The 12,618-nt window shown below is 37.2% G+C and overlaps 2 protein-coding genes across 4 annotated transcripts in view; one reads left to right on the forward strand and one right to left on the reverse strand.

Moving 5' to 3' along the window:
- Positions 1–434: 434 nt before the first annotated feature.
- On the forward strand, positions 435–8,201 carry LOC138696128 (uncharacterized). Its single transcript, XM_069820679.1, has 2 exons — positions 435–1,042; positions 7,309–8,201. Exons 1-2 carry the CDS (start codon positions 866–868, stop codon positions 7,990–7,992), a joined length of 861 nt encoding a protein of 286 aa, XP_069676780.1. The 5' UTR covers positions 435–865; the 3' UTR covers positions 7,993–8,201.
- Positions 8,202–10,170: 1,969 nt separating this feature from the next.
- Positions 10,171–12,618, reverse strand: part of LOC138696126 (uncharacterized) — a 106,294-nt gene continuing 103,846 nt past the window's right edge. For all 3 annotated transcript variants that reach the window (XM_069820677.1, XM_069820676.1, XM_069820678.1), the window contains one exon: positions 10,171–11,017. In XM_069820677.1, the coding sequence (XP_069676778.1) occupies positions 10,223–11,017 (795 nt within the window). In that variant the 3' untranslated portion in view covers positions 10,171–10,222. The remainder of the gene's footprint in view (positions 11,018–12,618) is intronic.

A 12,618-nucleotide genomic window follows, 5' to 3' on the forward strand; every position in this document is an offset into this window, starting at 1 on the left:
AGGGAGATATTTCGATTTATTTCATTCAAGCCCCCTTACAACCCCCCTTTTAAATAAAATATTTTGAATGCCATAAAGCCTAAATTCTAAGTTACAACGAACTTAATTTATATTCCAATTTTCATATAAATCGGTTCAGCCATTATCGCGTAAAAAGGTAACAAACATACAGACAGACAGACATACAAACAAAAATTTCAAAAATGCAATTTTCGGTTTTAGGGTGGTTAATTATATATGTTAGGACCAATTATTTTTGGAAAATCGAAAATTACCAGAAAAATTTCGGCTACAGATTTGTTATTAGTATAGATTAACTTCGCGTGTGCTCGATTACACTAACCTCTAGCGCTTGAAAGTGGAACTAAATGCCGGCGCACTGAGAAACAAAACAGGAAAATTCGCTCAGTGTGCATTCTACACAATCCCTATTCGCTGGATAAAACATTAAACTAGTGAATGCCAACAGACTCGTCTCAACGTTTTGGCTGCGGTGTCCTTAAGCAATAATGTATTCACAACAGACTCTAGGTGGTGCGTTGTTGCCTGAAAAGTTCCTCAAATAATTTTAAAAATGTGGAGAACAAAAATTGCTTTTTAGATGGTTTTAAAGGCGTACGCCGGCGCCGGGCCCGTCACTAAACTGGCAGTGGCGGGAAGCACTGCAGGAGGTTCGTGCTTTTTATACCGGTATTATAAGTAGACTACAGTATAGACAAAATCTGAACGGCCGGATTCTACCAGAAAATTGACAAAGCTATCAAATATCGAACCCGAACAGCGTGTTCGAAGCATCTCCGATACAAGTGAAGAAACAGATAAAAAATTCTGCAACAGCAGGAACTTCACATCAGATAATCACGATATGGATGGGGAACCCACTGCTGATGAAGAAAAGGAAAAAGTAACATTCGCAGATGCGCTCGTCAGAGTAATTGAAGAGCCGGAAGGAACACCAGATGCGGAAGAAGGCGAGGCTCCAAGAAAGAAATCCAATAAAATGTCATCTGCCGTGTATTCGGCATCCGGAAAGACTAGCCCGGTAAGTGTAAGACCCTGTTTCGTAATTGCACCCTAAACAACGTAAAGCAGGGATCGTCAGCTCGGAGATCTACAATGTTTCGGAGCCAGCTTGCTCTTCATTTGGAGGGGCAGAAAAAGCGTCCAGAGAAGAGTAGGGGAAGTGGTGACGCGTTCCCGAACATTTTTAAACCATTATTCCTAACATCTGCTTTGTCCACCACTGTGGAGTAACGGTTAGCACGTCTGACTGTGAAACGGGTTCAAATCCTGGTTAGGACAAGTTACCTGGTGGGGTTTTCCGGAGTTTTCTCTCAACCAACTGAAGCAAAATTGCTGGGTCTCGGCGTTGGACCACGGACTCATTTCCCCATCATAATTCACATACATCATCATCCATACCATAGTCCAGTTAAGTTCACGGTGCGGTTATTGTACTAGTACAAGAGAGCAGCCGTTCGGCTATCCAGTCATTCAAAGAATAAGAGTGGTAAGCACAATAAGCCAACCCAAGGTACCTCAGCAAGTGACGGATTTGCGAATTAGAATCTTATTGTGTTTTTCGTTTCTGTTCGGCTGAATAGACACGTTTGTCTTATTTTGTCTCGAAGGGGCTGCACTCATATATACTACATATTTGAGGAATGAGATATTTAATAATTGTAAACGATTAAGATCTAAAATCATGTCATTGTTTAAAAATACATTTAAAAAGCAGGTACAATAGAACATTGCAAACAAACTGAAATTAGCGTATAAAATTAGAGGATATAGCCTAATATCTTAGCTGTATTGTTAATACAATACAGACGTAAGTATTCTCCCCATGGGCAGGTCTTTCACTGCAAACCCAGCATTCTCCAATCTTTCCTATTTTCTGCCTTCCTCTTAGTCTCCGCATAGCCTATGATCCACATATATCTAAATGTCGTCCATCATCTATCTTCTTCTGCCCCAAACTCTTCTCCCGTTCACCAGCCAATATAATATATAATAAGATAATTTATTAAAAATTAAACTTAAAAATGTAACAGTTTATTGTTATATTTAATAGTAATATTAGCCTAATAAAATAATATTCAGCAGTAATCATAAGAACATTATTAACAATCATACAATAAAAAAAATTTACCTTTCTGTGACAAACTCTCTTTTTATATATATAAGTAAAAGCCTTTCGGACATTGTACATTTTAACGGAGGAGGCACGATATGTAGAATATCTCTTCAGACTAAACTCTATGACAATGGTTCTCAACTTTAGAGACCGTTATACATTTAACTAACATAAGTATTAATAGGCTAATTAAGTACAGTATGGCTTAATCTCAAAACTTAAAAAATATTAGTACACTATAAGAACAGTGCAATATATAAACAAATAATTGTATTAAATCACTGGATTAATGGCACTTTGTGGTGTTTTGTAGTTTCCTGAAACTAACATCTTTAATGAATTTATGCTAAGTTTCATTGACATATTACCCTTTCTGACTACCTAAAACTAATAAAAGTTATGACATTGATCACTGTATTATTAAATTAATTTTAATGATGTTGGTTTGAAAAAAATGGTAATGGGAAGAGTGATTAGGCACTGTAACTCATCATCACAGAAGTCAACTGAGCAGGGGAAGCAACAGAAGAATGTCAACATATAGGCAAAACACCACACATGCACGCCGAATGTTTTTATATGCAATATGAATCCTATACATTCAAATTCCCCTATATTCACTTTCACAAATTGAAGGATTTTGATAGTAACTCGTGGCAAATAGAGGGAATTTTCAACCTAACAGTGACTTTTAACAATCTTTTTGCTTTAAATTTAGTGACTTTTTGAATTAAAACTATGTAAATGATTAGAATCATTCTCAGCAAGCAATATGTGGGCGTTACTCAATTGTAAACAAAATGGTCTTTAGGGGATTTTGAATCTAGAGGATTCATAATTATGTTGTCTGTTGTTTAGTCAACTGTCCAAAGACAGGTCTGAACCTCACAAGTGATACCAACATGTCACCACTTATGAGGCAACTAGGCCAAGAAATAATGGGTTAGGGTGGCCAGTTTCTTTCCCCCTCTATTGCATACATTGCCGATTAGCTACATATTACACTAATTATATATAATATGTTTAGAAATTTGGGATTTAACGCAGGCATATTGGCGCACAATTTAGTGATTAGAAATTGTGCACCACCATCTCTCCTAGTCCCAAGGTAGAAATTTTACAAGAAAATTTCTGACCCTGCTGGGAATCAAACCCAGGCCGACTAGTCTGGAGGCAGACATTCTACCACAGAAGTAACTCGGCAGATCATGATATATAATATATCGGTATTGTAATTTTGTGTAGAAAAATGTATGAACCTCTCAATTCTAAACACAATTTCCAACACTGATTAATAATTACGAACATAAAAACGCAGTAAATTAACACAATAATTATAAGTTACTGAAAAAGTTAACTTTATTATTTAATATATTTTATTTTTTCTGAGAATTTTTAAGTTTTTAGCGAGGCTAGTGAGACTTTTGTTGCTGTTTTCTGTTCGTTAGCTTGTTAATTCAGGGAGAGAAAGTTGCAGGCAGTTCCTGTGTTTCGTTTTAAGCACAGTCATAGCAGAAAATGCAGTTTCACAAAGATGTGTGTTGGAAAAACAAAGAAGAAATCTGAACGCTATTTCATGTAAATTTGGTTATTCAGTTTTCATTCTTATGCAGAATTTCGAATTACTCATAGAATTAAAAGTACTTTCCAGTCCTTTGATAATAACTTTAAAAGTTGACGTGTTTCCTCATGGGAAATGACTATCTCTTTGTGTTCTACAAAAGGGTTGACAATCCACAAGCTTTGCCTCTGGGGATCCTTATGTTCGGGATAGTACTTTTCAAACGATAACATCATCTTCAAGTGGGCTGCAATAATATCTGAGACTGAATCCTGTGAATTTAAATCGTCTGCTTCTATAGTAATCTGAGTAGGGCTGAAATATTTTTATTTTCTATTTAAGTAATCAACGGGTTTGTTGACTAATGGGAATGTTTTGTGTTGAGATGTCGAAACAGTTCTGATGGCTTCATAACTTTATTTCCCAGAACATTAGCACAAATGACGCTGAGGTCGTGGCAATTGGTCAGTGTCAGCACATTGTATGAAACCAAATTTTAAGTAGCTGACCACGTACTTATGGGTGAACAAATACTTTTTCTTCTGTGTGCTGGTAATTTGCCCCTTCTTTTGCTTATCTTGGAGAGCGTTCTGTGGAATTGAGATGAATACATCACTAGCTGTTATGTCACAAACACTTTCAGTATTGGTACGAAATTTCTAATACCAAAATTAAACAAAGTCAGTTGTCTTTTATTCATAAACCTGTATGTCTATTTACTTACTTGCTTACAAATGGCTTTTAGAGAACCCGGAGGTTCATTACCTCCCTCACATAATCGGTCCCTATCCTGTGCAAGATTAATCCAGTCCCTAGCATCATATTCCACCTCCCACACATCCTTTTAATATTATTCTCCCATCTACATCTAGGCCTACCCAAAGTTATTTTTTCCCTTCGGCCTCCCAACTAACACTTTATATGCATTTCTGGATTCGTCCATGTACGTGCTACATGCCCTGTCCATTTGAAATGTCTGGATTTAATGTTCCTAATTATGTCAGGTGAAGAATACAATGTGTGCAGTTCTGCTTTGTGTAGCTCTCTCCATTCTTCTGTAACTTCATCCCTCTTAGCTTCAAATATTCTGTATCAGTATGTTGGGTTTCGAAAAAACACTTAACACACTGCAATTCAAAAATGTAAAGAGACAGTATTCACTATAAATATTCAGTATCGAGAACCAGATACATAGTGTTTTTATCTTATTATTATGTAAGTGGAAAAATTTTGCTTATATTTGCCAGATAATGGGTCACTGGCCTGCAACACATGTTATTTCATTCAATTTTGACAACAGAGTATTCACCGTCCATTGTTGTGATCAGCTTGTAGGCAGTTTTTATTACCAGTCATAAACAGTGGTATTCCATTCCCCAAATGTTCAAAAGTTTCAAGGTCTCAAAATTCTCGATCATTCACAAATAAGTGGCTTGGTCACTGAAATTTGCTACACAAAATCTTATTTAGTTAGATTTTAGAATTTAAAGTTTAGAGACAACCTGGATCTGTGCTTTTCGACATAATCATGTACATTTTTCTCCAAGGACTATTTCCACTATAAGATATTAATGTAGAATTCCAAGACATATTGGAAAAAAATATGGGACACTTATCAGTTATCACTGAGTAAGTTTAGAATGCGCATCCATCAAATATGCCGATCTTTGAAAGTGTGTGTGTAGTAAAGTTTATTACACAAACACTTTACTAAGAGTAAGTAAACAAATAGTAAACAAAATCGTTAGGGAGTATTTTACGGGACGTCTGGGAATCCTATATTAATAGTAACTAAGTAGAATAAGTGCACTGTTGGGCCTATTTCAGTATAGTTTTATATTATGAAGAATGGTTTCCCTAACAAGTTTGTGTGTGGCAATTCTGACTTTCAAGGCCTAACAACAATAGTTGTAAATACAACAAAAACACGATCGTGCAAAAAACAACAATATTATGAAACGTAATGCAACATATTCATTTACATGTAATTCAGAAACCAACTGATTTTAATAATGTCATTCTGAAGGAAAACCGAAAACAATGAACACTCAAGTGACAATTTTTCTCATTTTTTTTGGAAACTTTACATTGTTCATAGCTTTTCCTTTTTCCAACTTGTGTTTTTTCAAGTTGTTTTTGTTCACTTTTATTACTCGTTTATTTAGCGATGCTGATCAACTACTAAATTATTTAACGTCTATAGAATTGGTGACAGCCTAGATGATATTATACCCAGATTGCTCATCCCTATGTTAAAATCAGTAGCACTTTGAAGAGAACGACCGCCAGAATCACCACCCATCCGCCATAAACGAACACAAGATGGCAATACAGTCACTAATGCAATTCAAATGGGAGTTATAACGTGACTCCTTATGTAACAACTAGATGGCAGCATAGTAAACCTGACAAAAGTTGTTACCATACCGTCAAAGACTATAAGGCCGAGCAATCTGGGTATATATGATCTAGGGTGATAGCCAGATGGTATTTGGCGACATGAAGCCGAGGATTCGCCATAGATTATCTAACATTCGCCCTATGATTGGGGGAAACCGCGGAAAAAAACCCAACCAGCAGAAAACGAACCCACACCCATAGCACAACTCAGGATCAGCAGGAAAACCACTCTGCCTGAGCTACGTCAGTGACTTTACTTTTCATTTCTAATATTTAATTTTGATATACAATATGTTCTTTGTAAAATAAAAATTTGTATCACTTCAGTTGAAATGTACGAATATTTATGTACAGCAATTTTTAGTAACTTATTTACATTTTTTCATTTTCTTAAGGAATTTCTTTGTAAAATCTGATGAATAATTTATTAATAGCCTAGAATCCAAAGTCCAACTGTCTGAAGGTTCTATCAAACCACCACAAGATAATTAATGTGAAATCGGCTCCGGAAAACAATATGAAATCTCCATTTTTTTTTTTTAATAGGTATGTGTAGCATTCCAGTTCTGGATGGGTATCTAAAAATTTGCCGGCAACCCATCCTCCAGATACATTTTAATCTATCCTCTTCAGAATCAAACTGCAAGACTGCTCTGTTGGTTTTTGGTGTAGGAGATCCCATAGCAGAAGAAGACCAAGACAGAATAATTCACACCCAAATAAGCAATGCGTAACTCATTCATATGGTTATATTGCAATTACAATACATTAAATTCCATAATCCATACATCTTCAGAGGTAAATTCAAGAGTTCTGCTTGTAAATTCCTACCATAATCTACTTCAGTAAAATATTCGGGGAACACGTGACAACTCCGTGGATTCCACTTCCACTTCTGCAAAATTTTTGAAGCCATTTCTGGCATATAATTTTATCTTTAGGAAAAGTGGAAAATGATTTATTTCTCTTCATTTTTAGCCCTTGCTCTGCTGTTATTGCAGACAGCTACAGCACAACGTGTACCTGTCATTAATAGACCCACTTGCACGATATTAAAATATCACAGAAAATATAACATTTGAACTCAGTGGTATACACACACATACACTTGTTGGGGAAAAGAAGTATATCAATGACGTCACACTTTCCCCGCTCACTCGCACTTTTTTCTCGTCCAAACATAGCTGATTGAGATAACCTTATTCTACAGGCCTTGAATCCAGACTACACCGAAGCTGTGAAACCATCAGACTGTATCCATGGCTTCATCCAGTCATCGGAACCATCAGTCTGCATCCCTGGCTTCAGCCATCGGAACCATCAGTCTACATCCCTGGCTTCAACCATCAGTCTGCATCCCTGGCTTCAGCCATCGGAACCATCAGTCTACATCCCTGGCTTCAACCATCAGTCTGCATCCCTGGCTTCAGCCATCGGAACCATCAGTCTACATCCCTGGCTTCAGCCATCAGAACCATCAGTCTGCATCCCTGGCTTCAGCCATCGGAACCATCAGTCTACATCCCTGGCTTCAACCATCAGAACCATCAGTCTGCATCCCTGGCTTCAGCCATCGGAACCATCAGTCTACATCCCTGGCTTCAACCATCAGAACCATCAGTCTACATCCCTGGCTTCAGCCATCAGAACCATCAGTCTACATCAGAAACATCAGTCTGCATCCCTGGCTTCAACCATCAGAACCATCAGTCTGCATCCCTGGCTTCAGCCATTGGAACCATCAGTCTGCATCCCTGGCTTCAACCATCAGAACCATCAGTCTGCATCCCTGGCTTCAGCCATTGGAACCATCAGTCTGCATCCCTGGCTTCAGCCATCAGTCTGCATCTCTGGGTTCACCCATATTAGGAAGCATCTAGTGTGGCATCTTTGACTTCAACTAGTGTTATGTCCCTGACTATACCGAACCTTGGGACCCATCAGACTGCGTAGCTTCATCCAGCCATCGGAACCATCAGTGTGCATCCCTGGGTTCACCCAGTATCAGGAGACATTACTGTAAATTACTTGGTTTAAATATATATGTGTAATAAAAAGTAAACATTATGTTTAATCACTTTTGTTCCCTGATCTTCTTCATTGGCTCGAGCAAAAATAACTTCTAAATCACCATTATATCTGATACAACCACAAGTAATTAAGCCAAAAGATTTGAGTTTTTCCACCTCTTCACAGAATAAGACATAATATATACTTTGTCTTTTCGGGATTTACTTCCAAACCTATCTCTTTACTTGCTTCAAGTAAAATTCCTGTGTTTTCCCTAATCGTTTGTGGATTTTCTTAACATATTCACGTCATCTGCATAGACCCAAACCCTATTATCCTGGAATTTCCTAATGACATACTCTAAAGCAAAGTTAAAAGGTAATGGTGAAAGTACATCTCCTTGCTTTAGCCTGCAGTGAATTGGAAAAGCATCCAACAGAAACTGACTTATATGGTGTAAGTTTCACTGAGACACATTTTAATTAATGGAACTAGTTTCTTGGGAATACCAAATTCAATAAGAATATCATATAAAACTTCTCTCTTAACGGAGTCATGTACCTTTTTGAAATCTATGAATAACTGATGTGCTGTACAGTTATATCCCATTTTTTCTGCAATATCTGTCAAATACAAAAAGTCTGATAGTGCTGAATAAAATATGAAGATCTCTTGCTGTAATTATTATATTCTTCAGAAAAAAATTATCGCCTGAACAGAAGGATGTTTCAGGACACTGACTTTCATCACTTTTATATGAATCTGGTATAGGCAAGTCATCACTGTGGTACAGGCTTTAAAGATGATGGCACTTTGGGATAGACAATTAAATGTTTAGTTTTTTTCTTAAATTCTGAAATTTTCGTCAAAAAAAACATAGCAGTCAGTCACATGATTTTTAGGTTCTCACCAAATTGTCGAAACTACGAAAGGCTTCTTTCCTTTCTGCTACTCGGATAAAATGACGAAGCAAGAACAATAACATAAATATCTCGGAGGACCAAAGCTTATCCTGGTCAGCTAGCAGAGAGCCAAAGTAGAGCCTGTAGGCTTTTGGTTATAATATTTTTCTTTTGTCATTTCGGAGTGAATTTTCCACAAAAAAAATTAAGAAAAATTATTCGTATAATTTACACACTTGCTACTTCAGAACTTGACATACCGCGTGTTTTTTCCTAATATGAACTTATACCACTATCTTTTCTTTTAATCCATGTTTAAAAATTAATTCAAAGACCTATCACAAAAAAAAAAAAAAAAAAACTTTTACTAGACAAAACTCGCACGTGTTAGCTCAATCACACTTTCTTTACAACTGCTTCACTGAAAATAAAGGATATTTAGCTACGGGTAGGACTGCTCAGGTACCACAACTCTCTCCTTCCCTCCGATAAATCTAGCTTATATGAATCACGGTTTTTTTTACCTTGACACTTATTCACAAGTATACTCCGTACAAGTCTTCGCCAAAAAAGAAAATTATTTTATCAGCGATCAGTGGCGGTTTTTGAGACTAAGTAATGCACAAGAAAATTTCTGTTGTTTCTTTTGTTTGTTTTCATTAAAATTTAGCTTTAGGTAGGGTTTATAGGAAAAAGCCTCATTCTATAGATGAACTAAAAGACTATTATACGAGAAGAAATCCAAGCTAACAATGACGTGGAACTTCAGAGTGTTGTTCATTCATTTATCAGAAGATGTCAGTTGTGTGTGGCGGCAAACGGGGACCATTTTCAGCAACGACTGTGAGCATGGTAAGTCCAAATTATTGAACATTTGTTGTTGGTACTGTTATATATTGCAGAAGTGCTGGAGAAGTGGTTGTGCGCTCGGCAGAAACCACAAAGGGTGCAGCCATCTGGCCGCTCTTTTCTGGGACCTATGATAATAATAGCTCTGTATATGTTGTCCCTGGTAGGGACAAATTAATTAATACCTTTTCAGCAGGCGACACCAAATTCTTCTGGGGGGGAGGATCCCCAGCACCCCTCACCCCTGTCAATTCACATCCTGGTTGGCTCATATTTCTAAGGAAAGGATTTCTCAAAATAAAAAATCAATGTGATTCTGTAGAATATAAGTTTATGAAATTTCTTATAATAACATGACTATTTCTAAAAAATGTCTCGTATTTTAGGGTCTTTTGTACTTGTTATATAACTTTGTGGTATTGTAACAGCTTGTCTGCTGGTTACTGTTGCTAGAATGGAATAAAGCCTCTTTTTGACTACAAGTAACAGTTCTGTATCCAAAATAGGACAAGTTCTTGGTGTCTTTTGACTGGCAGTGGAATGAAATGGTGCCTCTTGAGCTCTTTGAGGAGGAAGTGGAGCATTCATGTACGCAGCATAACAAGATAAGAGTACTCTGCACACAAGTGAAGCACTTGATTCACAAGTCATGAATTTATTAGTGTGTGTTTCTGTGAGTGAGTTATATAGCAAGATGAGCAGCACTGTCGTAAGACACATCATGTTCTGAGATACAGTGGACAAGCCACAAAATGGCAGTTGGTCCTGCCACACTGCGATATCTAGAGTTTCGAGCACGGAGGAATCATTCTCTACTTCACTCAACAGTACTTCCACAATGTTGCTCTGAGCGATATCATCTCTGAGGTATTCAAATGACACAGCCTGAGGGGAAATTTTGAATTTTACAATACCAGACTGAACATGAGAGCCAAGCTCAAGAATTCTATAAAAGAACACCCATTTCTTGGCACTAGGCTGTATGGACACAGCACTCTGATGCTGCAACCACACGTCAAGGCCCACCTCCCAGTCCTCTACTGGGCAAACTGGTTTAAATGTCGCAATAAGGTGTGTCAGGGAGCTCTGAGTTGAAGATTCGGCCATATCAGTGGCTGTGAATCTTCGTAAAATGGGCACAGCAGTTGAAGAATGAACCTACAATACAAATAAAAACAAAATTAAAAACTTATACACAGTAAGAGAAAAATAAAGAATAAAGAGAGAGAGAATGGTGGTTTAAGGATAAAGAATTGGATGTCTACAATTTTACAGTAACACCCATTATTATTAAAATATTCTTTTAAGATTTTTTAATACAGTAAAACCTCGATAAGATGCGCTCGCTTATTACGCTATCCCGTGTAATACACTTTTTTTTTGTCCGGTTCCTGAACATTTCATAGATAACACCTTTATAAAATACCCTGTTTGTTGCACTGAAGTCCTGCATAATATGCTATTTTTGTGGAATATTTTTTATGTAATTTAGAGCAATGTACTGTAACAGCAATGAAACATTTTGACCATTGAACTTACTGGTGTCATTAACCTGAAAAGTATTGGTATTCGACCCTTTACCTGCACATTTAAACGTTCATACTATACAATACGCCACCCTCTTGTTACGCTCTCTTATTTGACACTTTACTTGTGCGCTTAAAGCTTACATACAGTTACAATACCCGACCCTCTTGCTAACCCTCTCTCTCAAACAATGTTCCTCAGTCGACCGTAATAAAATTCTGAAAATTTTTGCTGGTCAGTTAGTTGTTCTTTAGTGTATTGAAGTGTCTGTGAGTGGGATTACAATAAGTGTTAAACGAAAAGCGCTTTCTGTGTCGGGAAAATTGGAAATCTTACGAAAGTATGATGAAAACAGTACTCTTAATCAGAAACAACTGTCTAATTCATTAGGAATTCCATCATCGATAGTAAGAATGATAATAAAAAATCGCGACTCAATCACTGCAGCTGCGACATCGGGAGGGTGTAAGCGCAAGAGAGTGAAGTGTGGCAAACATAGGACTTGGAGAACACGCACACGGCAAACAACTATAAATGACTCTTTTCGAAAGAATTAAGTACAGTACATACATACAGTATTATAGTCTTTGACGTACAGTGCAGTAATTACACAATGGAGTAATACTGTATTACTTTTCATGAATCATGTATTTCAATAAAGAAAAATGCTAATAGATGCTGTATATAGGTCAAAATTAGTATACCCGCCTAATACATGGTCCCTTGAACAGCGTCTTATTGGGGTTTTACTGTATGATCAGATTCTGCGTCTTTCAAAAAGGTGATGATAAATATACAGTTAACAGTTACTTCTTTCATGGTGCAATGATCGTAAGACTATTATAGACTGACAGTAAGTTGTTATGGAAGAGAAAACCTCCAGTGGCGAAGCTCTTAAGAAGCTTTCGAGGCTTAGCCTACCCAAAAAATTTGAGTTATTATATCTAGTAACAGTATAACTTCGTAGAAACGATATATTGTAACACTTGATTTCACTCCGATCCTTCCATATATTTAATTCACTGTTGGCAGTTCCAGGATTAAGAGTTCAGTGCGAGAGGCTTGTGGCAGAAGCCTCATAGCGACGGCCTCGCTCACAGACAGCACTCGCAAGCTTGAGGGAAGGCCAGGGTGGAGGGAGTATTGATTTGCTACTACTCAATAGTAGGAAATGTGGCGCGATATAATACGCCACACTATATTGATGTTCCGTAAATGTGCTACATTGTTGA

Source organism: Periplaneta americana, chromosome 3 (assembly GCF_040183065.1).
Source record: "Periplaneta americana isolate PAMFEO1 chromosome 3, P.americana_PAMFEO1_priV1, whole genome shotgun sequence".
Lineage (NCBI taxonomy): Eukaryota > Metazoa > Arthropoda > Insecta > Blattodea > Blattidae > Periplaneta > Periplaneta americana.